This window comes from Serinus canaria, chromosome 1, assembly GCF_022539315.1.
Source record: "Serinus canaria isolate serCan28SL12 chromosome 1, serCan2020, whole genome shotgun sequence".
Classification (NCBI taxonomy): Eukaryota; Metazoa; Chordata; class Aves; order Passeriformes; family Fringillidae; genus Serinus; species Serinus canaria.
Genome location: NC_066313.1, coordinates 81,447,352 through 81,470,643, shown reverse-complemented (window position 1 = coordinate 81,470,643; position 23,292 = coordinate 81,447,352). Strand labels below are relative to the sequence as shown.

Genomic DNA, 23,292 nt, shown 5'->3' with positions numbered 1-23,292 from the left:
TGGTGTGGGCAGTACTTACAACAGTCAAAAGAAACCCAGAAGTTCATGCTCCAGGGGGTTTGTGCTCTAAAAATAGAGGTACAGTTTGCATACATAATGGATGATCAGAAGATTTGCTGCTAAGCAATGTAGTTAGAATACTGATGCCTTTAATAGCATTTTTCATCTAGTGGTTAAGAAATTGTGGGTTTGATAGGAAATACTTCACTTTTATATTCTGTCAGTGGCTTAAAAGCTAGTTTGTAAAGCACTCACCTCAGATAAGACTTGAGAAATATATTTTCTGGTAATTAAAGCAGTCATTGTACTTCCCCAGTATCATACTTTTCCCTTCCCGTGTTCTTTGGAATTGTACCCTGTTAGTGTTACTAATAATTCTGGCTCTGTACCTGTAGCACAGAAAACTAAAATGCCTTTTAAATGGCATAAATAATGTTGCTTTTTATTTTGGTGTGTACATATAGTGCTTTGAAAAAAAAAAAAAGGATCCTTGCAGTCTCAATGCTTTCACTCTTGACATTCAGATTTTAATATGGGCCTGTTAGGTACCTGAGGAGTTTTATACAGAAGGCAGCAGTGAACAGTCTGTTCTGAACCAAGGCAGGTAACACATTAATAGCAAATACAAGACCCTTGAGTCTGTGGGTTTGCGTACCCTCGGTCAGCTTGCTCTCCTGGCCGCCCGTATGAGATGCAGTTGTAGAACATAATGAAGTAATGCTGATGTTCCAGGTCACCAGCAGCTATTTCAATACCTGTTTAGCACAGAGACTTTTAAAGTAATATTTACTGGATGATTTCCAAGAACAGCTGAGAATTTTTGCAATAGGCAATAACCGGTCTGGTATTGTCAAATTGAAAAGGGTACAGGAAGGTATTGGGCTCTGAGATTGTTTATTATTCTTCTGGTTATAAAACTGAATTGGTAAGAAGAGAATTCAACCTGTCACAACTTACTGCAGGGATATTTTCCATTTCATTTTATGGCCCTTTGAGGATTTGATTTCTTATTACAATAATACAGTTAATTAGTTGCAATGTCTCCCTAAAACCAAGTCACAGTTACTGTTTTGCTTTACTGAACATTAAGCTGGTGCAGTGTAGCAGTGGAGGAAAAAGCCCACAGAGGATAAATGTGCCCTTTATTTAAATTGTATGCACCTGTATTTGACAGATATTGACATTAAGTAAGCTTTGAGATGACTGATAATCATGTTTACATGCTTGTAAAAACTTAACTCTCTGGAGCCAAGTGTTATGGCTGAAGATCTGCTGCTGTGGTTTGCTTTGTCTGAGGGTGGTGGTTCATGGTAGAGGTTTGCTGAAAGATGCTGAGGCTGGATTTTTTCCATCACTGCAAGAACACAGGTCTTGTGTTCCAGCATAGGCAGCTGTTCATCTTCGATGTCAGGGATCCCAACCAATAAAACTTCAAGTGGTTTTAATAAATGAGCAAGTGCCTATCCATCAGTTTTGCTATGGCAACTGTTTGTAGCCCATGATGAATATGACAGTTTAAAGTGGCTGAACTGAGTGAAAGAAAAGGATATCTTACCTTGTGTCTGAGTTAGGGTACAACCTGTAGGCTGACAATAAGCTGATTGAAAATATGGTGAGTAGTCTTGAATCAGATGCAGACTTCCTTTCTCCTCTCTCTGGTTACCTGTAAAAAACTTCTTCCTTCTGGTTAGCCTTTGGGCAGCAGCATGGTTTTGAATTATGTAAATTTATGATACTGTACCTAATAAGCTAAAAATTAATAATCTGGGTAGTTTCATACTGATTTGTGTTGATACTCTTTAAAAAAAGTTATCAATATATTTGCACAGTTTCAGTGTAGGTAAGAAAAACACCTGCCACATTCTTTAACACAATGCTCTCTCTCAAGTCCATCTTTGCACTCTGTGTTTCCTGCAGGTGTTCCGCAAGGATCTCATTAGTGCCATGAAACTCCCAGATTCTCACCATGTCAACCCTGATGAGTATTACGTCTTTGCAGACACGTGGAAACAAGAATGGGAGAAAGGGGTTCAGGTTCCAGCCAGTCCAGAAACTATTCCGCAGCCTTCTCTCAGGTATTGCTGATCAGACGTGGATCATGTCTGCAAGATGGCAACTCAGAGAAGATGGTCTCTCAAAAGCAAGTTTTTAAGTGCAGTCAGATTTTCTCTGTTGGTATGTTTAAATCTTCAGTGTAGCAGCCTTCAGACATGTTCTTAAACCACACAAGTGCCAATTTGGAAAACATTTCTGTGGTGCTTCAGTCCAGATCTCATTCTGTCTGCACGCTGTTACAGTATCTACATTGTGAGTGTAAAGAGATCTTTTTTCCTCAGGCACATGGTGCTATGGATTAGAAACTGGTTTTTATTTCAGCATGGGGAGTTGAATAAATTAAAAATAGACCCATATCTTATGCATATTACTTGAAAGGTTTCCCTACACTGCATGATGATATGGAACACTAGACATGCAGTAATCACTGATACCTGATAAAATTACTCATTTGTTTATATAATCTAATTTTGGTTGTTCTCAATATTTTAACCTTTTCTACCTTTTCTCACCACAGTTGGCTGTTTAACATTATGGAAGTTTAGTGATCTCAGATTCTGAAGATAGATAAAGAATCTTCTGTTCTCTCTCACTGTGTTTAGGCTAGGGAAACATAGCAGTGTAGTCCTGCAGCCCTTCCTGGTGGAAACAAAGCATGTTTCAACACAGAAAGGTTAATGCCACCGTGCTCTTCAAGACAAAGATAAATGAATTGTCTGGTGCAAGTGCTGAGCCAGCATAATTTAATTTCCACTGATGCTGTTGTCACTACCAAGTTATTAAAAATAAGTATATTGCAGCTCATACCAGCAGTATTATATTAGAGGAAAATATTGGACCAGAAAAAAGAAAAGCTCACAAGTGAATTAGAGGAAAAAATGAGCAGGATAAAGGGGGATGAAGAATGGCAGGACATTGTTTATGCTAACGTTGATAATCCATTGTCCAGTTAGAATTATGTGAGATACAGCTTGACAGCTGCCTCCTCCTTCTTTGCTGCCTTATTTTCTAGAGTTTTTATCTTTTCCTTGTCCTGTGAAGGGTGAGCTTCAGAAAGCATGTAGAGCTGCTCATGCATGGCACTGTTCCATTCTGTATCTCTCTGGCTTCCTTCCACATGTAGGGCTTTTTGCATTGAATTCAGAAAAAGATTGAACTTTATCTAATTCAGATTATTCTTTCCATTCCAAAATCAAACCAATTAAACACAGAGTTTTATCTCTGAAAATACTTGAAAGAAACAACAGAAAGAAACAACAGAAGGAACAAAAATCTTTTTCTCTGTTGTTTCTTGGATGACTTTTCCCCTTTACATTTTTGCTTGGCATCAGAATGTTTCTTGCATAACAAAAATAATGTATTTGTAATGTGGATAAGTTGTCATTTACAAATTAAGGGTCAACTGAGTATCCCAAATGGAGAGCAAGGATTCCCCCCCACCACCATCCCCAGACACTACAGTAGAATTACCACAGTAAGCTTTCATGAAAAAGCTGGTGTTTTCAAGACATCAGTTGGCAAGATTTCCTTATATCATTTAGGAAGAGTATAGGAGAAAGTTTGTATTGGTTTTGTGCATAATACTTTCTGTGGGTTTCAGAAACAGTTTCTTTGTCGTACCAGTAGCATTTGTTAAATTGCAGTCGTATGGACAGGCTTACATTTTAAAAAGGGTTCTGTATATGAAGTAAACCTTGGAACATTTTGGGTGAAAAAATGACATTTTGAGAATCCTGTCTCCCTAGGCTGACTATACTTTCTGGCTGGTTTAAAATCTGTGAAACACCAGCTTTCTTTGCACTTACAGCAAATATTTTATGTCTTTCAAGGATGGGTCTTAAAAAGCTGTAAGTTTTTTTTTTTTTCTTTTCACTCACAGGGTTGTAGCAGAAAAGGTAAAAGAAGTACTGTATACACGACCCAGGAAATACATCCACTGTTCCAGCCAAGAACCCACAGAACCAGGTTACATCAACATTTTGGAACTAGCAGAATCTGTGTGTCGCTATGACTTGGATGACATGGACATCTTTTGGCTCCAGGAGCTAAATGAAGAGCTTACAGAAATGGGTAATTCCACAACATGTTCTCATTTTAAAAGTTGCACTCAATTTTTGCTGTGTGAGTTTTTTGTTGTTGAGTAGTCTGCCGTGTAAGGTCTCTGAAAGATTGCTGAATGAGAATTTAATGGAGATGCTAAGAGAAACAGGAGCTAAAAAAGTAATTACTTTCTTGATCTGTTAAGGTTTATATTTTATCTGTTGTACCTAAAAATTTCTTGATGTCCGAAATCATCTTCAACTTCAGCAGACAGAGGCAGGAGAGAAAAAGCCTACACCAGGTGGAATTAATTTTAGGATTTCAAAAGTTAAAGATTTTATGTCGGGAAGGCAGATGTTTCCATTTCTTGAACTTGGAATATATCTACGAGTTCAGAGTTCTGAGGAACTTGCATGCTGGGTTCTCAACAGAGTAATTAAGTTTCACACATGTTAGCCCATTCAAAATCAGCTAAGTAAACTTTCTTTTCTCTGTTCTGGGTACAGAGGTCTCTTAGCAGGAGTGAGCTATGGAAAATAATATTGGAATTATCACTGGAATAACTGAATTGTTGTGGAATAACCTGTGTGGCTAGTATTCTTCCATGTGTGATTGTAGGTCCTTTAGGAAGGACAGGGAGGCATCTTCTGCATTTGCTGTTAATAAAATAAGTACCTGTAGGGAAGTGGTAATCAATGGCAGCATTTTCTATAATAGCAATGAAAATGAAATTGTGGTGACTGAGATCCAGAGGGGAGTGAGGAGGGGAAGTAGTTTTTCTGGTCCTGGACTTCAGGACAGCATGTTTCTACTTAGATAACTGGGTGGGATCTGGGAGGCAGCTCTGAAGGGTGGAATTACTGAAGAGAGCTAGCAGGGCTTCAAGAACACTGTCCTCCAAGTACAAGAAAGTTCCAATTATACATTCAGGAAAATGAGTAGATGAGTTGGGAGACTGCTTTGGTGAAGTAGGGAGTTCATGACTGAGGTCCAGTGCCAAAGGATGCACATAAGTAGAAGCAAGGATAATAACTTCCCAGGCATGCAGGAATGCTGTAAGCAAAAGCTGTTAGCTTTTCAAGGGGGCAGATCTCCATCCATGGAGATTTTCAAGATATGACTATATGTATCTCTTAAGCAACAGCCTTTTTGGATTTCCTTTTGACTCTGCCTGGAGCCCAGGCAGAGCCTGAAGCCCTCTGTAGGACCCTTCCCACCTGAATGATTTGGTAATTCATTTAATTCAGGCAATGAGAAAGTATTAGGGCATGGGAGAGAACACTTTAACCTTCCCTGTTTATTGTTTGTAACAAGGAATCACAATTAGTAGCCTTAGTTAAAATATTAGCCTCTGCAATTAGTGTTACCTGAATATCCCAGCATTGAAGGCCTGAGTAAATCATAAGCTGTGAACATCATGATCATTTTTGAGCAAGGATTTTGATGAGATGCAATTTGGAGATGTCTTGTAGCTGTGAACATCATGGGGTTTCTAATGCAGTGCATGTCCTGAAGCTGCAAACTGAGGGGCAATCTCATAGCAAATACTTTTAAAGTGGTCCTGCTTATGCTAATTTTGATTAGTGGTGAGTATATATAGCGTGTGTAGTGTTCACGTGAACAGATAGTATGGATTGCAACAGTATATTTATCTACTATTTTATTTTTTTAAAAAACATCAGAAAAATAAAACCACTTTTCATAATCATCATGTTTTGATCACTTCATCACAATGGACTTAGAGGTACTGGGTGGTGCAACTTTCATTATAAGATATGAAGTATTCTTGATAAGTTTTGTTTCCTAGGGCATTAGTCTTAGAAGAACACATTGTGGGATTTTTGGATTTCACTAGTGTTTAGTAAAATTACCAAGGTGCAGGAAGGGTTGTATGAGAATAGCCAGCAGTTACAGCAACTGTTGTCTTTTATGCTGCAGTCTTTTCTTCCAGGCGCAGCCTTGCGGTTTGTGTAAAATTTTTATTCAAGTAGTAGTTCTGCTTGTATTTCTAAAACAATGTTATAATTAGTCTGTGAGTGAAAAATCTTGTCTATTTTTATTTTATTTTTAGATGCTGTGTCTACTGCATTAGTTGCTAGAAGTTGTCTTTTTTCTCTTCCTGCTTCTCTGACTCAGAAGCATCTGACTGTCCTCTAATTGCCCTTCCCTTTCTCTGTTGTAGGATGTGGGCTCCTGGATGAGAACACAATGGAAAAGACAATTGAAGTGTTGGAGCGGCACTGCCATGAGAATATGAATCACGCCATCGAGACCGAAGAGGGGCTGGGGATCGAGTATGATGAGGACGTCATCTGTGATGTGTGCCGGTCCCCGGACAGCGAAGATGGGAATGACATGGTGTTCTGTGACAAGTGTAACATTTGTGTCCATCAGGTTAGTGCCTGCAGAAACATTGACACTCTCCTGTGGCTTAAGTTTTCCCAGGCAAATGTGGAATGTGAACAGATGTCAAGTGCTAAGTGGAGGACTTTGTGGTTGTCTGCATATGAAGGGTGGTGCGATATTGAGGTGAATTTTTGGACTATAACAATTACAGTAGATTAAGTGGCCTAGCATAGTTAATTAGTGGACAGGTACAGTCTAGCAGGAATGCAAAGCGTGTTTTTGGGACGTGAAAGTATTTCCTTGGTGACTGTAAATAATTGTTCCCCCTATTTCTAAATCTTCTTTGGAAGATAAACAGGACAGGAAATACTGGCTTGCCTGTTTGTGAGAAATCTAAAGATCATTTGTTTCAGAGCCTTTTTTTTCCTTTACTGACTGTTTATTTAGTCAGACATAGACTGTCCAAATTTAGCCATCGGGAACCATATGTAGGCACTTAATAGAGTGATCTTTTTCAGAAGCCATCAGCACCTGCAAAAACCATGGTCTCAGTCTGAATGGTGCTCGTGTTTATAGTGTTTCAGATGTAGTCAGACTTTACACTGCCTGAGCTCAGCAAAGTCAGGTAATGGTATCCTTATAATCAGAAAAGGGGAATGAATCCTGTGGTTTTTGTGCATCCTATTCTGGAAGAGAGTTTTGCTACAAATTGAAAAGAGACCAAGAAAGTTCTTTTTTTTTTTTTTTTTTTTTTTTTTTTTTTTTTTTATGCAGTTTTGTACTGATTGCAAGTAATATTTGGAAAACATATCTGTCTGAGAAAAGACCTGTCACCTCCCTGCTCACAGTGGGCTGGCTTCCAGCCTGACTGCTTTCCTGACCTGAGTCCCTGTGTGAAGCAGCCTGTGAGCCTGAGTTGGCAGTAAGGTGGCCAGTGACAGGAAAATGGCTGGCAGCTGGGCTGCCTGCTTCAGTCCTTGCTTGTGCCTGTTAAGGAGTAATGATGGATTTGCAGTCAAAGGCTCATGGTTGTCTCCTGACAGCTGAGCTTGAGTTGATGGTCTGCTGCCTCCTTGCCCCCCGCTGTTCTCTGTGCTGGATCTGCCTGAAACAAACTGGAGTGTGTCTGGGCTAGAGTGAATCCTAACTATAACAGGGTTAGAGCAAATTCTAACTATAACAACAGCTTGTTTCATTTTTAATCTGGATCAGCTTTGATTCAACAAGTAGCCTCAGGTCTGTTTGTCATCCCAAGTTTGGAGGTGGAGGGGAGGAGGAGTGTGAGAAAATTCCTCCTTCTTGGTACCCTGTTGTGCTGGCTCAAACACGTTGTGAAATTACTGTTTTAGTAGTCTAGGCATCCTTTGCTTATCAGTTAAAACTAGAAAATAGTTTCAGTCCATTTCCAACACCCTAGATATCATCTTAGATGTACTGCCACTTCTGCTCTAGTAACAGAAAGAATTCAGGTTGGAATATGCTACAGAGGAGGGAAAGAACACTTGTAAAATTTGGATTGCAGCTCCCCCTGTTGGGCTTTTACTACAACAGGAGTTGTAACATCAAAAAACCATTTAGGTTAGTCAGTCTTGCCGCATTTAATTCAGGGAAGGCCCCCTCCCTACAAGCTTGACATAAATGCACAGTGTTTTATGATATTGTTTAATATTAAATACTGAAATCTTAAAATCAGGAGTCTGGGAAGGCAAGGATGGGAATTTTCTAGTAGATTTAATCTGAAAGGATAGTTACAACTACTGATCCCATTCTTTTGAGTTTTATATTGTTATCATTACCAGACATAGTGTTACAAATGATGAGATTTCCTGTGATATGTACCTTTTTGATAAAATTTTTATTTGGAGTGGTTGAGTGAAATTAGACCTTGGTGGGAGCCAGTGATTTCAGATAGCTCAGCTTCATGGAGGTAGGATGCTTGTGTATGTACAGCAGGATCCACCATTGGCTCTATTAAGAACCACAAGGAATTTGAATTGGAAGCTAAACTATTTATTTTCCTTTTTTAATTTTAATTCTCAAACCTAGCAAAACTTAAGAAATCTCTCATTTTCCATGTGGTTAAGTACAATACTTGGGAAATAAGTGTAAAACCCAGCCTCTCATAATTCTAGTGTATGCTGTAATTTTTGTTGCAATATTATATAAATATTTAAATTTCACAGAACTGTAACCACAAACATTGCAGGACATGACTTTCAGTCAAACAGCTCATATCCCTATCCCTAAATAGAATAATGTTAGAGTGTTACATTTTTAGCAGTAGGAAATGGTGATTTTAGAAAGTGTTACAGAAGCTAATTTAAAGGAATATCCGTATTGTTTACTGAATAAATTTAAAACTCACTAAAAGCAAAGGTGAAAATTTGTAACACCAGCGCTGTTGTGCAGTCTCAATGGATATGTTTTATAAACAGGTATAAAAACTATTGCTTTTGAGGCTGTTTCTCCTTGGATTAATTGACTCAATTTTAAGGTAAGGAAATCACAGATTAGGTGAAGGCCAGATTGTGCATTTACTTTTTGAAAGCTTTGTTTTGTGTGAATATGAGTGCTTGTGTGTGAAATAATTTCAACACCATGATTCCAATACCTCTTTTTCTCCAAGGCTTGCTATGGAATCTTAAAAGTACCTGAAGGGAGCTGGCTGTGTCGTACCTGTGTCCTGGGAATACATCCTCAGTGCCTCCTCTGTCCTAAAAGAGGAGGTGCCATGAAAGCAACCAGGACAGGGACCAAGTGGGCACATGTGAGCTGTGCTCTTTGGATTCCAGAGGTAAAACTCTAAGTTTTCTCCTGTCTTGCTCTTCTTGTTCCATCCTCTGCCTTTTTACATTCTCATGATTGAAGGTCTTTGACATAATACTGGGCTTTATTTTGATAGAGCTGCTCACTCTGTGAAGTCTGGGAGAGAGTCAAGATTGTATTTTACTAATGAGTCACTTTGTCACCTCCATTTACTCATCAATCACTTCTTGTGTCATCATGGTATATGTGCCCTGCTAGAAAGGGCCACTGATATAGGCTGTATCTTACAGCTTCATTGTCTCATATTTTTTTATGAATTTGTGTGCTTGGATATATGTGTAATTTGCATGAGTACCTCCAGTTTTTTCAGAGTTATGTTTGTTTGCTTAAAGGTTGCCTGCACTGCATTATTTCTATAGGATATATGCTGCAATTTGTACTTAAAGTTTCTTTGAATTAGAATTTTTCTGAATGGTGGGGAGATGAGAATTTTTATCTCCTTGTTATATACACTTTATAAATAAAGGCTTTTTTGAGGCTGTGCATAACATATATGGAGAGTTTCATAATGAAGTTTTACACTTCCTCCTTCATTTTGAATCAAGTTTAGCATCACAGTCTAGTTCTGTAAAACAGAAAGTTCACTTAGGTATAGATGGAGTTTGTGTTTAATTTTTGCACTTGGGATATTTATGTTTTATTTCTGGTAAAATTCACAAATCCATTATGGTGGGTGGTTTAATGTGAGACAGGAGCCAGATCTGTCAGCACCATAAAATCAAGGATGCAGTATTTTCTGAATTTTTTGCTCCCAAGTGCAGACAGGTCTGATGTGTGCACAACTTTGAGGAAAATGTTAAGATTTTGGTTTGGTTTATTTTGACTTAGCAACTGGATAAAATGTGTAATTCTTAGTTGTCTCAGGCACATATATATGCTTCTTAAGGAGATTATCTTTGCAGCTGCACTTTTCCTTTCAGGCCTACTTGGAGGTGAAAGTGATGACAGAAACAACAAGGAGAGAGGAGTTGAAAAAAAACCCCAAAATATTTATTTTTTAAAAAAATCACTTCTCCTTTTGTGCTTATGAAAGCTTCCTTGCCTGGAAGCTTTCCTGGCTCTGAGCTGACTGGTTTTTCTAAGAGGTCCATTCTGCATGTGGTTGCCTTGCTGTTCTCATCAGCAGAAAAGGAACAGTGAGGTTTGGGAAGGTGGGCAGGAAGCACACCCTGGCTTTTTGCCTGCCCAGGCTCTGCTCCTCTGGCTGAGGAAGAGAAGCTACTGGGGGACACCCAGGGTGGGAGAGCTTGAATCCAGCCATTTCCACAGCCCATTCAGTGATTCCAGGTTTTGGACACCTCCTCTCCACACCAATGCCAAGTGTGTCAGGCATAGTGAAGAGGTGGTATGTGCCTGCAGGCATGGGAAATGCTTCTTGGATCCATTCTCTTGGACTCGTGTGTAGTCACTTGTGAAACAATTCAGTTACCAGAGAAGCCAGGAAAACCCTTTGTAAAGCTCTACTAAAATGACAGGTCAGTTCCTGTTTGGAATGGCCTTATGTGCTGCAGGGAGCAAGAAAGACAGAGTTTGAAGACCCAGCAATGGATGCTTTAGGGGAGAATGTGTATTTTCATGTATCTATTTTTTTTTCTTCCAAGGTACTAGCATGCTGGAACTCCCGAAAAGAAATGTTATTTGTAAAGTCACTGGTATTTCCTCTTGAGGCCCTAACAAAGTGAAGCAAGGCAGAAAGCAGGGAGGAAGGGGCTATAAACATTTGTGTCTTGTGGCAAAAGCTTCAGAGAGGCTCCATGAGTCTCCAAGTGTAGTCTAGCATTGATGCAGTCAATTGTGCCAGGTATTCTCCTGCATTAATTCATTCAGCACTGTCTTAAAATCTTTTTTCTTCCCTGTCTTCCTTTGGAGTTAAAGCTCTTTAAAGGCTCTCTTTTCGCTCCCTTAACTGATTGAGACGATTTAAGGTTTTAAGAGTACTCATTTTCTTATGCCTTTCCTTTGCTTTAGTGTAAATATGTGGTCTATTTAATGGTTTTTTAAAAGGCGTTCTTCTAAATTAAAAAAAAAATCAAAAAAGGAAACACTGATACCAGAAAACTTGTATTGAGTGTTTTGGAATTCAAGGTGTTTCTCTGCCTTAGATAACCTATTACAGGTATGTCCTTTGCCAGTCAATGTGGTGTTAGCTGAAGCAGAAAGTGATAACACCCCCCCTGGCTGTAGAAGAAAGATAAAATTTACTGTCCTGAGCTGCTGTGGTGAGTAGCTGTGCTCAAGCCACTGGGCTGCCCTTCCCAACCACTGATGCAGATCCTTGTGCACTGGTGTATTCCAGCTTCCTGCTGGGCTCATTTGCCCCTGAGCAGGCAGCACGGGGCTGGATAGCTCAGTCCTTTGGGGACAGAGTGTCTGAGTACCCAAGCCACTCTAAGCCACAGGCAACCTAGCAAGCCTAAAAGATATCAGCTCTTTAGTGATTTATCAGCTCTTTTATCATTTCAGCTCTTTGCTTGCTAAGGCGCCCAGGCTAGCTGGGAGGCAGACACAAGAGAAGAGAAAACTTGTCCTGGAGTTCCACAGCGATGGTTTTATTGGGGGGTGTCTATGAAGGGTTCCAGCGATGGCTCTTCTGGCCAGAATGGGCTAAAGCAGCCCCTTATATAGGCTAGAGGGGATCAGAAATTGTCCAATAGCAGGGGTTAAGGAGAAGTAACCTATGGGGTTACAGAGAGATAAGCTGGGGTCCGAAAGGCAGAGGAGAGGAGCTTCTGGCTTTTTCCCCTTGACGTGGCATTTCCTCTCTCTAGGCCTCAGCCCTCCATGGAGCTTTAGCAGGGCCTGTGCCTGCTACACTGGTGCAGCTGCTGGTGGCACAGTTAGCAGGGAAGAATAGGAAAGCAGGGTGATTGATCATGTGCGTAACATGATAATAGGCTTCAACAACCCATTGTCTTCAGTCTCTCCCACTCTTAGAACTTCTTCAGAGTATAGCAGTCAAGATGTAACCTGATGCAAGTTGAAGAAATGGAGGCCATTACTACATGTTATGGCAGATGGATCATTTCTGCCTTGGAATGGGAGTTCTTGGGGGATGAAAAGGTTGGCTTCTGATCTCTGGATCCCTTGTGAGCAGCAAAGTTCAAACGGACTTTGCCTTGACTCCTCTCTGCAGAAACATGCAGGTGGCACAAGGCCAGTATAAATAAATTGCACCTGACTCTGTAAGTGCCTCTTTGGGCTTTTACAAAGTGGGATAATGTCAACAGTCAGTATTACAAGCTGAATGAACAGTATTTCCAATATAAATGTTTCCTGACCTTATAAGTCTCCTCTGGGGAAGGAGCAGAGAGAATATTTAAGGGGGCAGAAAGGGACAAGGAAAATGTGTCAATTCCCAGCTCCTGCTGGGAAACCCAGTGGAAAGCTGATATTACTCAGTCTCCAGAAAAAAAGTCATTGTAGATTCTGATTTCTTTTTGAAAAGAATATAGACAACCTGACACATTGATACAATCCCTTGATTCTTAAGACAAGTCTTGTCTCAGTGTAGTGGTAACAATCAATCTTTGTACAATATTATTTCAGAAATACCTGTGCAACTTGTAACCAGCTGTTCTGAGCGTGGTCAAGTTAGGTTCATGAAAGTTTCTTTCATTCTGTAAGCAAAAAAGCTACATTTGATGATACTGAAGAGTACTGACCATGATTTTGTTGAGCTACTCAGGCATTCCACGGACAGTCTTGTCACTTTTCCACCAACTTATAGGAAGGCCACAAGAGATTGAATTGTTAGCCTCGTCTGTCTCATGAGTGCATCATGTATTGCCTGACTTTTCTTGTTTAAAACCTGAACCTTCTGAAGCATCTCAGTATCTTCCTAATGAAGACTTTTGGAAATGCCATGCACACAGTATATTCTGGAAGAAGTGGGCTTGGACTTGGCAGATCAGAGAGGGAAGTACTGTAACAAACATTATCTTATTTGAGTCCATTTATGTCATTAATTCATGAACTATTGGTCATCTTTTTCTAATGTGGAAATGATGAACCAAGTAATCTCTTGCAAAGCTGTTCTTTCCACCTACTTAAATGATCCTTAAAGCAATGCATGATAAGGAGAGAGTAGCAAAAATATTCTGAGCATAGCAACTGTGACTTAGCACTGCTATCTTTGGTAAGTCTACCTCACTGAGGAGGTCTGCTGAAGGAAAGCTTTTCATCCATAGGGATTAAACAGGTTTTAAAATGAATATGTGCATCAAGTGATTGATGATGTACCTCCAAAGGGACACTAAAAATTCAGCTTTTGTCTACTGGCTCTTGTAAAATTGCCAGTTTAATTATCACATGTTAAATTAATTCATCCAACCCAGATTTTCCTGGGTGTCTCTTACTGTATATTTAATCTATGAAAATTACTATAAACATAATGTTCTTAAAGTTTTCTAGAAAAACAAAATAATTGTTGTTCAAATCTCACCCTTAACTGCTTTTTTTAGCCATCAGCTTTCTTCTGGCCTCACACTGTCATATAGCATGACCTAGGAACCTCCTTTCTTTGAATTATTAAGTTTGACCTCTTTGAGAAGAAGCCCATATTCCCACCACAGGAAATACAGGTTTGCTCTATTCAGATGAATTATTTTTAGAAAGTGTGGAGTATCAGAATAGTATCAGCATTGTGGTTTTGGTTCAGCCAGGTAGCCCTCCAAGGCACACAACTGCTGAATTCAAAAAGTGTTGTGAAAATGTTAAAATTCAAGCTTTTGGAGGGTGGTGTTTTTGGGACAATTATCCCACTGAAATATTCTGCCATGTGCCATTCTCATACTGGCCCAGTTCTGCATGTTAGTCATTCAGAGCTGGCCAAGTTTTTGTTTCTGTGCTTGGATAAATCCTGTCAGGATTGGCTGAGGGATGTCTACAGTTATAGATATATCTGTTTCAGTTTCCAAATCATAGATGAAAGTCTTCATTTCCCTGTGTAGACAACAGGCAACTGAGAAACTTCTATCACAAGGGATATGAGGAAGTTAATATAACAAAGAATAGGAAAAACTATTCTGTCTATATATGGGGTTTTTTCCTTTCTTTTAGTAATATCTGTAATCTGGTCTACCAGAGACAAATTTATCATCCAGACTAAGTCTGTGGAAACTAGCACAAGGCGATATATCCTGCTTTGTAATAAGAGAAGTTTGTTGTTTTTTTACTCAAATTATATTTGATACAGTCCATAGTTAGGGGAGTGTATTAGGATTATCTCTTGCAGTGGGAGTGCTCAGTGGAGAGGCAGAGCTGGGAAGCAAGGCTTTTCCTGGCTGCTGACTGATTGATCTGGTTCTGTCCCAAATATTGAGTTGACAGAAGTAGATACTGCAGCAGATCTAGGGATTTTATAGAAGGAACTTTTCAGGAAAGTGTTCCTGTTTTGTTCTGAGGGGCTTGTATTTGGGCATTTTTTAAGTTAGACCTGTAAAAGCAGTACAGAGGGGGAAGAAAACAAAAACAAAACCACAAGGGAATGGAAATAAACTTAGAGTAACACTTGCTACAGTCTCTCAACTGGTAGTGGTTTAGGAATGGTATTCCCCAATTTAGTGTTCCCACTGAAGCACTTCAAACTATGCACCACTTCCCCCTCCCTTGCACCAGGCTGGAGAGGGGATTTGGAGGCACAAATGGTAAGAATCATGGATCAAGAAAAGAAGAATTTATTGGAAGCAGCAATGAAGAAAAACAAACAGTAAGAGCTACAATATCAGTAACGGAGCCAGTGCTACCCGACCACTGGGTTCACACCACACTTACCTGACCAGAAGAGAGCCCTTCCCCCCACTCTCAGAAAATGATGTGAGCTCTGGTATAGAATAACTTCTGGGTCCTAGCCATGTTCCCTCTTGGCTACTGCAAAAATTTACCCTGTCCTGGCTGGAATCAAGACATTGGCTCATAACAAGGGCATGCTGTAGGTACCTCCAATGTTTTGAATAATTGCAACTTTGAGTCACCAGGTTAAACTGATAGTATTCCACACTATTGGCTGTGGGATCTTTTGGGGTCCCTTTCTGAGAAGTATGAGTACATGAAGATCTTGCTGCAAGAGAAATGAATGGATGGCTTTCTTCTTCTGATGTAAATAGAGAGCTTGTTTGGGTTTTTTCCCCCCTTTGATAACTGCTTTCTGTGCTGCTTTTTTTCTTTACAGGTTAGTATTGCTTGCCCAGAAAGGATGGAGCCAATCACAAAGGTGTCTCATATTCCACCAAGTCGATGGGCTCTAGTGTGTAGTTTATGCAAACTGAAAACTGGTGCTTGCATTCAGGTATGTACTTGTCCCATAGTGACTCTGCAGGGGTAAATCTGTCAGAAGGGCAATTTTGGTTTTGCATTTTGTTCTTCCTGTGTTCAGAGATGCTTTACAATGGAGATAACTGTTGGATAGATGTCTGCTTCATAGCCATTTGCTGTCAAATTAGTTGACTAGACAGAAGAATTAGTCTGGGTTGCCATCTTTTGAATTAGGCTGAGCCGCTGCTGTGTGTATCAAAGATGAACAGAAAACTTCCACTGAACACTCTGCAAACAAGAAAATACTATATTGGTAATACCAACTTCAAAGGATCAATATTTTTAAGAATGTGTAGGAAGTTGGTTTTGGTAGGGATGGATTTTCATGTAGTTGAGGTAGTTATGTCCTTTTTTTTCTAGTTTGCTGCTACTGTTACTAATTGAGTAATTAGTAATTGAGGCTTTTTTTTTCATTTTGTCTGCAGTGCTCTGTGAAAAGCTGCATCACTGCCTTTCATGTCACCTGTGCCTTTGAGCATAGCTTAGAGATGAAGACTATCCTGGATGATGGGGATGAAGTCAAGTTCAAGTCGTACTGTCTAAAGCACAGCAAGAACAAACAGAATTCGCTGCCTGATGTTGAGGAGCACCCCAAGAGCGTGTCAGAGCAGAAGCAAACAGAGAGTGAGAAAACAAGCCTGCGAGCCCAAAAACTCCGAGAGCTGGAAGAAGAGTTTTACTCACTAGTAAAAGTGGAGGATGTTGCAGCAGAGCTGGGCCTTCCTAAACTTGCTGTAGACTTTATCTACAATTACTGGAAATTAAAGCGAAAAAGTAACTTTAACAAACCATTGTTTCCTCCCAAGGAGGATGAAGAAAATGGCTTGGTGCAGCCAAAAGAAGATAGCATTCATACTCGCATGAGGATGTTCATGCATTTAAGGCAGGACCTAGAGAGGGTAAGAGTTAACTTGTAAAGTTTTGAAAAACTATTTGCAGGTGAGCAAGGTGGATGAAAGTGAGAATGAGGAAAGTAAAGATAATTTTAAAAAATAGTAATTTAAAAAATAATAAAAGTAAGGCCTTGAACTCCAGTCTTTTGACATGCTGCACTGCCTGCTGCAGAGACTTTCAGGAGCTGCCTCTCTCAGTCTAGTGAAAGATCCAAGGTGAAAGCAGTGCTTCCTGACTTGCTTAAAGGTTATTCCTTTACGTGTTTTAACATGCATATTTCTATGCACAATGGACATATTTGGTAATTGACCATATGACTTTCAGCTTGAGTTGAGTAAATGTTTAAAAAAATTAAGAAATTTATTTGACCCACTGTAGTAGTAGTAGTAGTTGTTAGTGATACAGATTAAATGAGAAAAAAATGTTACTTTTATTGAACAAAAATAAGAGTAAGGCTTGTTACCCCTTGGAGGCTGCCTGTTAGGTTGGCCTGTTACCTGCAATTTCCAATTGCTTAGAAGTAGGTAGTGAATGTAAAAAGGTAATAAAATAAAATAAATGCGATGAGGAGAGAAGAAGTAAAAGCAGAAGAGAGGTAATAGTGTGGTAAGGAAAGGGAAAGCAATATTGTGGAGAGAACAACAGGAAGATACAGGGAGATTATTGGAGCCAAGATTTGCACTTGTCATTGTAACTGTTGTCTTTAATCTAACATAATTAATCTCAGATCTTTTCCAGGACTGCTTTAGATATGGAAGCATACTTTAAGAAAAAATATAAAACCCATAACATGGAGGGTTGGTATTTGGGGGTGGGGTTTTTTTATTTTTCAAGAGACAATGTCAAGCCTTTTGTTTGATCAATGTTTGGTTTGCATCAAATATTGTGAAATTGATGTACTTATTCTGAGTGGAGGGGATTCATAATTTGAAATGCCTGTTTCCAAGTTTCTGAACTTCTTGTGCCACAAGATTTTCTATTTTGTTATATCTTGGGATAAATATAAATTTGGGAAACTTGGAATTTTGCTTCTAGGTAAAGAGATTGCAGTTCTGAACTGTTGGACAGAGTGCTAGGGAAAGTTTATTTGGCAGATACCTTTCAACCAGCCCCCATGCTGTTTCTGTGTTTGGAAAGCACTTTTAGGTGTTTATCAAGAACTTCCAGTGTCTCTTCTTACTCTTTTGCCTTAGGTGGAAATTTTGCTATTAACTCATACAAGTAGAATTATGTAGAACTCAATCATAATGGTTTGGGTTGGAAGGGACCTTAAAGACCCTTGTTCCAACACTCCTGCCATGGACAGGGACACCATCCATGAGACCAGGTTGCTCAAAGCCCCATCCACTTCAAGGATGGGGTCTCCACAACTTCTCTGGGCAACCTGTTGCAGTGTCTTACTATAAATAATCTCTTCTTTACACCCAGTGTAAACTTACCCTCCTTCAGTTCAAAAATATTACCTCCTTTTCTGTCTCAAGAGGCTCTGGTCTCTCTGTCTTTCTTACAATCCCTTTTCATATAAGGAAAAACTGCAGTGAGATCTCTCCAGAGCTTTCTCTTTTCCAGGCTGAACATTTTTTTAATAGTTAGGTATGTTCAGTAATATTCACAAGAACTTTACCAAGGGATTTTGCATGTAATGTTGTTGATGCAATTTGTAAACTATGTCTGGATTTATTTTCTTATTGCCTCTTAAGTCTCCTGTTATTCTCCATAGGTAAGAAATCTCTGCTACATGGTAAGCAGGAGAGAGAAACTGAAGTTGTCCCACAGTAAAGTACATGAACAGGTCTTCAACTTGCAAGTCCAACTCATTAATCAGGAAATTGCTGCAGGTAATCATATAAATCTAAAATATTTATAAATCCTGTCTGTATTTAAACTAAAGCAGTGTATTCTCTTTATGTTCCTGGTTAGTGCTTTTAACATATAAAAATGCCTTTAAGAATTTTCTTCAAGTACATAGTCAATCAAAGTAGCAACACAGAACTCCATAATTGCTTAAAATATTTACTTGAATATTTATTTTATGGCTGTTTCTGGTGTATGCCTATTGCTTTTAACTGTGGCATCCAGATAGCAGAAATGAGCTGCTGGTGATCTCTGGGTTTTTGCACTGTTGGGCTGCTGGTGTGTGGCACTGGTTCCCCACAGCAAGCTCTACCCCACTGGTTGGTTCTCCAGCTGAGACTTTTTTGCTTGCTGTCACCAGTTGGTTCCTTGAGGCAAGAGAAAGAGTGACTGATGGGAATTGCTGCTGTTCTCATGCGCCTTGTGCATGTCATGAGCAGCGCAGATTTCTGAGCTTGCCATCTACATCTGCTCTCCTTCCTTCTAAAAGAGTTTAAGTACTCTGGGTATTAATAGGGACTTGTAACTGTTTGGGAATGCTGAGGTGCCAAACCCCACTCTGCCCTTCGCATTTACAGCAACTTTTTAAAATAAGGAACACAGCATTTGGAAAGAGGAAGAGCGTACTCATACCAGTGTAGTTGCTGGGATTTCTTTTTTAATAGGAAAGGCAGCTGGGTTTTTTTTTTTTGTGTGAAATTATGATCTCTCTGGTGTGTCAAGATACATACTTTGCCAGTTTAGGTTGAAATCTTCGTGGTTTCTTTCCTCTGTCCCTGAAACTTGGATAGGTTTTCTTAGTACTGATAAGGGTTTGGTTTTTTTAACTGTTTTAGATCAGACTAGTACTTTTTGGAAGCAGTGGCACTCTGAAGCTCCTTACTTTTGTGTAAATGCGTGTTATTAGAAATGCCTACTAAGTTTATTTAATGCCTTTACAAATACAAGTGGTTTTTTAATACTTATTATAATAGCTTGATACTTGCAGTAGGCTCTGTATGCATGTATTACCACAAACAACTCATATGTTGAGGTAAAAAGACTTTTAAAGCTTAGAGAATTTTATAATTCAAAGCAGAGAGTTGAACTAAGTCCAAATTGAAACTCAGTTTGAAGCATTGTTTTTTCTTCATCCAAAACTGAATATGAACCTTTTTAACAGCTTTGTTGGAACAACTTCAGTCATATCTCAAAATTGGTTCAATTCACTGGCTTAAAGCCCTGTAAAAAGGGCACATTGTTGTTTTTAATGGAAATATTTAAATGCTTACCTAAATTCCAAAGCGGTGGATAATTTGGAACAGTTTGGTTATCCCAACTTCTCCTTAGTGTCCTAAAATAATTTCACACTAATTATTTGCAAGTGCTTCTTACTGTTGCATGACCATATAATGGACTATAAAGCTTGTTACAGATGGCAAAAGAAATTACACTGGTTAAAAAAAGCCTTTTTTCTTTTTCTTCTGCTTCCTCACCTCTTTCTCCTGTAGGCCATACCCTGACAAGTGCACTAGAGAACACACTGTTCTACCCACCTCCCAGGATCACCCTGAAGTTAAAAATGCCCAAATCAGCATTGGGAGACTGCAAAAATAACTCGCTGAAGCCTGGCAACAGACCACTTTCTCCTGACAACAACAGCACTGTTTACAGCAAACGGAGTGTGCCAATGTCAAAGGAATCATTTGAAATTAAAGCCAAATCTTATGCCAGGTATCAGCACGACAGCAGAAGTAATGGGTTGTTGGCGGGGATTGGCAAGCCTCGGAGCGAGGCAAAGGATTCTGGCCCCACACAGCTGATGGAGTTTCACCGGGGCCAGCCTTCTGGGAAGCCTTTAGCGCTCCAGGCTGCTTTGCATGGACAGTCTTCCATTGGGAACGGGCGGGTGCAGCAGGAGAACTCAAGGCTGGTGTCCAAATCCAATGGTCTGATGGGCAGGGCTGGAGATGTGAGCCAGAGAGACAGCTCCAGCCAGACATCCTACGAACAAGAGTCCGTGCTCACGGCTCACTTGGCCAGCCAGAGTGGATTCCGCAAATCCACCATAGAACATTTCAGCCGGTCCTTTAAAGAGGCTACCAACAGTCTGGTGAGGACCACGGAAGATCTCCGGTGCTGTGAAAAGCCAACGAGGAGACTTGCAACAAAAGATCGCTTGTGGAGCAAGCAGACACTTGAAGGTGCTCCATACCAGGACAACGATGGGTACTGTCCTGACTTAGAGCTGAGTGACTCTGAAGCAGAAAGTGATGAAAACAAAGAACAAGTGAGGTTAAGACGAAGTAGCTCAGAGAGAGAAAGCCCAAGTAAGGACTTTGGAAGAGACTGTCACAATAGAAACAAAAAGAATATGATATCTCACAGTTCGGTACAAAGGTGATTAGAAGCCCCCACGGGGTAATTCAGCCTTTATGTATTCCGGTGTTCCAGTGCGAAGCTCAGCATCAAAAGGTTCCAGAAAACAGTCTAGGACCTATTTAGGAAGAGCTGCAGTAGGGGATGGGGGAGGGGAGAGAAATCAGAGTAGTTTTGTTCAACTGTGAATTGGTTTGCAGTCTTTGCAAGGTTAGCTCAGTTATCCACAAAGTCATGGAAATTGTGTGTTTTATCAGAGGGTAACATCTGGGAGAGCACAAAGCGGTTAATTGTGCAAAAATTCAGGAAACTGCTTCCCCTTGCCAGCTTAAGTGCGAGGCACCGTGTTCATGTGGAGGCAGTGTTGTGGTGGTGGACAGGTTTTGAAGAAGTCCTTGCATTGCTCTAAGGTGTTGCAAGAGACTGCAAACGGAGACACTGAAACTGCGCTGTTATGGCACCTGCAGTGTGGCTTTGATCCAGCAGTGCACTTGCGGATGTGTTAGGAAGTTAAGCACGTGAAAAGTCCTGCTGGTTTCCCCCGGGCACGTTTGTGCTCAGCTATCTGAGCACATGCCGGTGTGCTCTGCTGGATCAGGCCCAAAGTGACTACTAAGTGATGATCCCCTTCTGCAGGAGGCTTTGAACTGCAGTGGCGTTTGCAGGCTCCCTGTGGAGGGTGGAAGCAGGCGTCGCTGGCGCTGCCAAACTCGCTGACCTCTAGACGTGCCCCCCATTCCCTGCTTTTGCTGAAGGTTGTGTTTCTCTTCACAATAATTCGCTTATTTTGTAAATATACAACTTCTAGTACTTCAGTTTTTTTTAATCTCTGTACATAGATGCTTGTTGTGGGATGCACTTGTAAATATTTTACCCAGCTAACAAGTACAGATGGCTAATTTTGTGGATAGTGTTTACAAAAGTAGATGTACTACTTCAAAGAAAAATGCTATTTGACACTTACATTTAGGCAATCACCGGTGATGCCAGGTTCCTCTTGAAACTGAGATTTCATATCCAGAGGTGTTTTTACCTGGTATTTTTAAAGTCAGCTGAATTAGAAATAATTGTAGCTGAATTTTGTTTTTTCAGGTGCAAATTTTCAACCCTAGTTGCCTGAACACAGGCATAGGAGTCTTCTGGCATCTAGGTCTGTAAAATTTTACCCAGTCATCATTTAGATTATGATGGTTTAATTAAAGATGGGGTTTTTTTTAATTCCTGAAAATCTACTATATTATTGCGCGGCTTTTCAACCTCTGGATCAGTTGCTGTTTCCCAGTCTAACACATTTTTTGTATGTCCTTTAAAATCAGCAGTTGATAAATAGTGATTAAATTTCAGCCAGTACTGACTGAGGAGTCAAAAAGGGAAGGGAATGAATCCCTTTCTGTTTGTTTCAAAGACAGGGGATTTCTGTTTGAATGCAAACTAACTTCTTTTACAGATGGTGTTGTGTTGATCAACAGAGCTACTGCACTATTTTTGTCTGAAATGCTGTACATTTCATAAATACGCAACATCCTCTGTCCCCACAGCACTGGCTGAAACGACCCACAGGTTGTGTAGGGCATGTAGTACAGCTCTGTTGAGGGTTCAGTTTTGTCTACAAACAAAAAGGTGTTCCCCCCACAGTGTGAAGATAACTATGCAGGATCTAAACAGCAACTCAGTTTCGCTTCATAGCATTAATTTATTGCTTTTAGGTTGGGAAATGGCAATGACAGTTTCAGATTTGTTTTAAACTTTGAAATCTCCCTAGTTGCAATAGGACTAGCAGGTCAGGGGCTGGAGGACTCTTCAGTAGTGAAATCATTTTAAAAAAAGTATACTTGGCCAATCTGCTCTGTTTGCTTCATGCATCTTAATTCTTTTTTTACTTTTTTTTTTTTTTTTACTTCTAGATTTTATGTATATTTGTGTAATTGATCTTTCTAGAGCTGTATCTTCAAAATTATTTCTTTTTATGTAAATATGCAGTAGCAATTTAGGTTTCCACATATTTTATTTTTATGGGAAATGCTTTGTGTTCTAAGCCATGGGTCATTCAGAATAAGTAAACAAATGTCTGTTCATTTGTATTCTGGTTCTGATTCTCTTAGTTCTCCTTCGATATTTATTAGTAATCCTCTCTCACTGGCCATGAAATTTTATGAAGCCTTTATTGGGAACACTTATCTGGGAGGTCAGCAAAGTGTTCATGTTATTTTGTGGCTGGAAGCATATGACAGAAGAGAGGGAAAATGGTGCTTCAGCAAAACTCAGCGTTTCTGCTCTTCTGGGGTTATCAATTCAGCTGCTTCCAGTCTGGGCAATGGTTTTGCTAATTTTTACATGATTTTAATAGACAAATGAAGGAGCCCTTGGTTATGTAGTTCTCAAGTATTGTCCCCAAAGTGCATTTGCTAGTTTTTATTGTGCGTTCGGTGGCTAACTGTTTGAAGTATTACCTCTTAACCTTATTTGTCAATTTTTTGTTGTGTTTTTGCATTTTGTTTTATATATATAAATATATATATATTCAATTTTCCAAGATGGACTCGGTCTTTTTCAGATGTCCCCTTTTTACAAGTACTTTTTCATTAAATTATGAAACTGCTAACAATA

At 39.7% G+C, this 23,292-nt stretch overlaps 1 protein-coding gene across 7 annotated transcripts in view; it reads left to right on the top strand.

The window, feature by feature from the left end:
* JADE3 (jade family PHD finger 3) overlaps positions 1-23,292 on the top strand; it is a 64,942-nt gene extending 41,650 nt beyond the window's left edge. For all 7 annotated transcript variants that reach the window (XM_050973580.1, XM_050973565.1, XM_050973571.1 and 4 more), the window contains 8 exons: positions 1,918-2,075; positions 3,935-4,125; positions 6,278-6,489; positions 9,068-9,235; positions 15,437-15,553; positions 16,005-16,478; positions 18,194-18,311; positions 19,818-23,292. In XM_050973580.1, the coding sequence (XP_050829537.1) occupies positions 1,918-2,075; positions 3,935-4,125; positions 6,278-6,489; positions 9,068-9,235; positions 15,437-15,553; positions 16,005-16,478; positions 18,194-18,311; positions 19,818-20,710 (2,331 nt within the window). In that variant the 3' untranslated portion in view covers positions 20,711-23,292. The remainder of the gene's footprint in view (positions 1-1,917; positions 2,076-3,934; positions 4,126-6,277; positions 6,490-9,067; positions 9,236-15,436; positions 15,554-16,004; positions 16,479-18,193; positions 18,312-19,817) is intronic.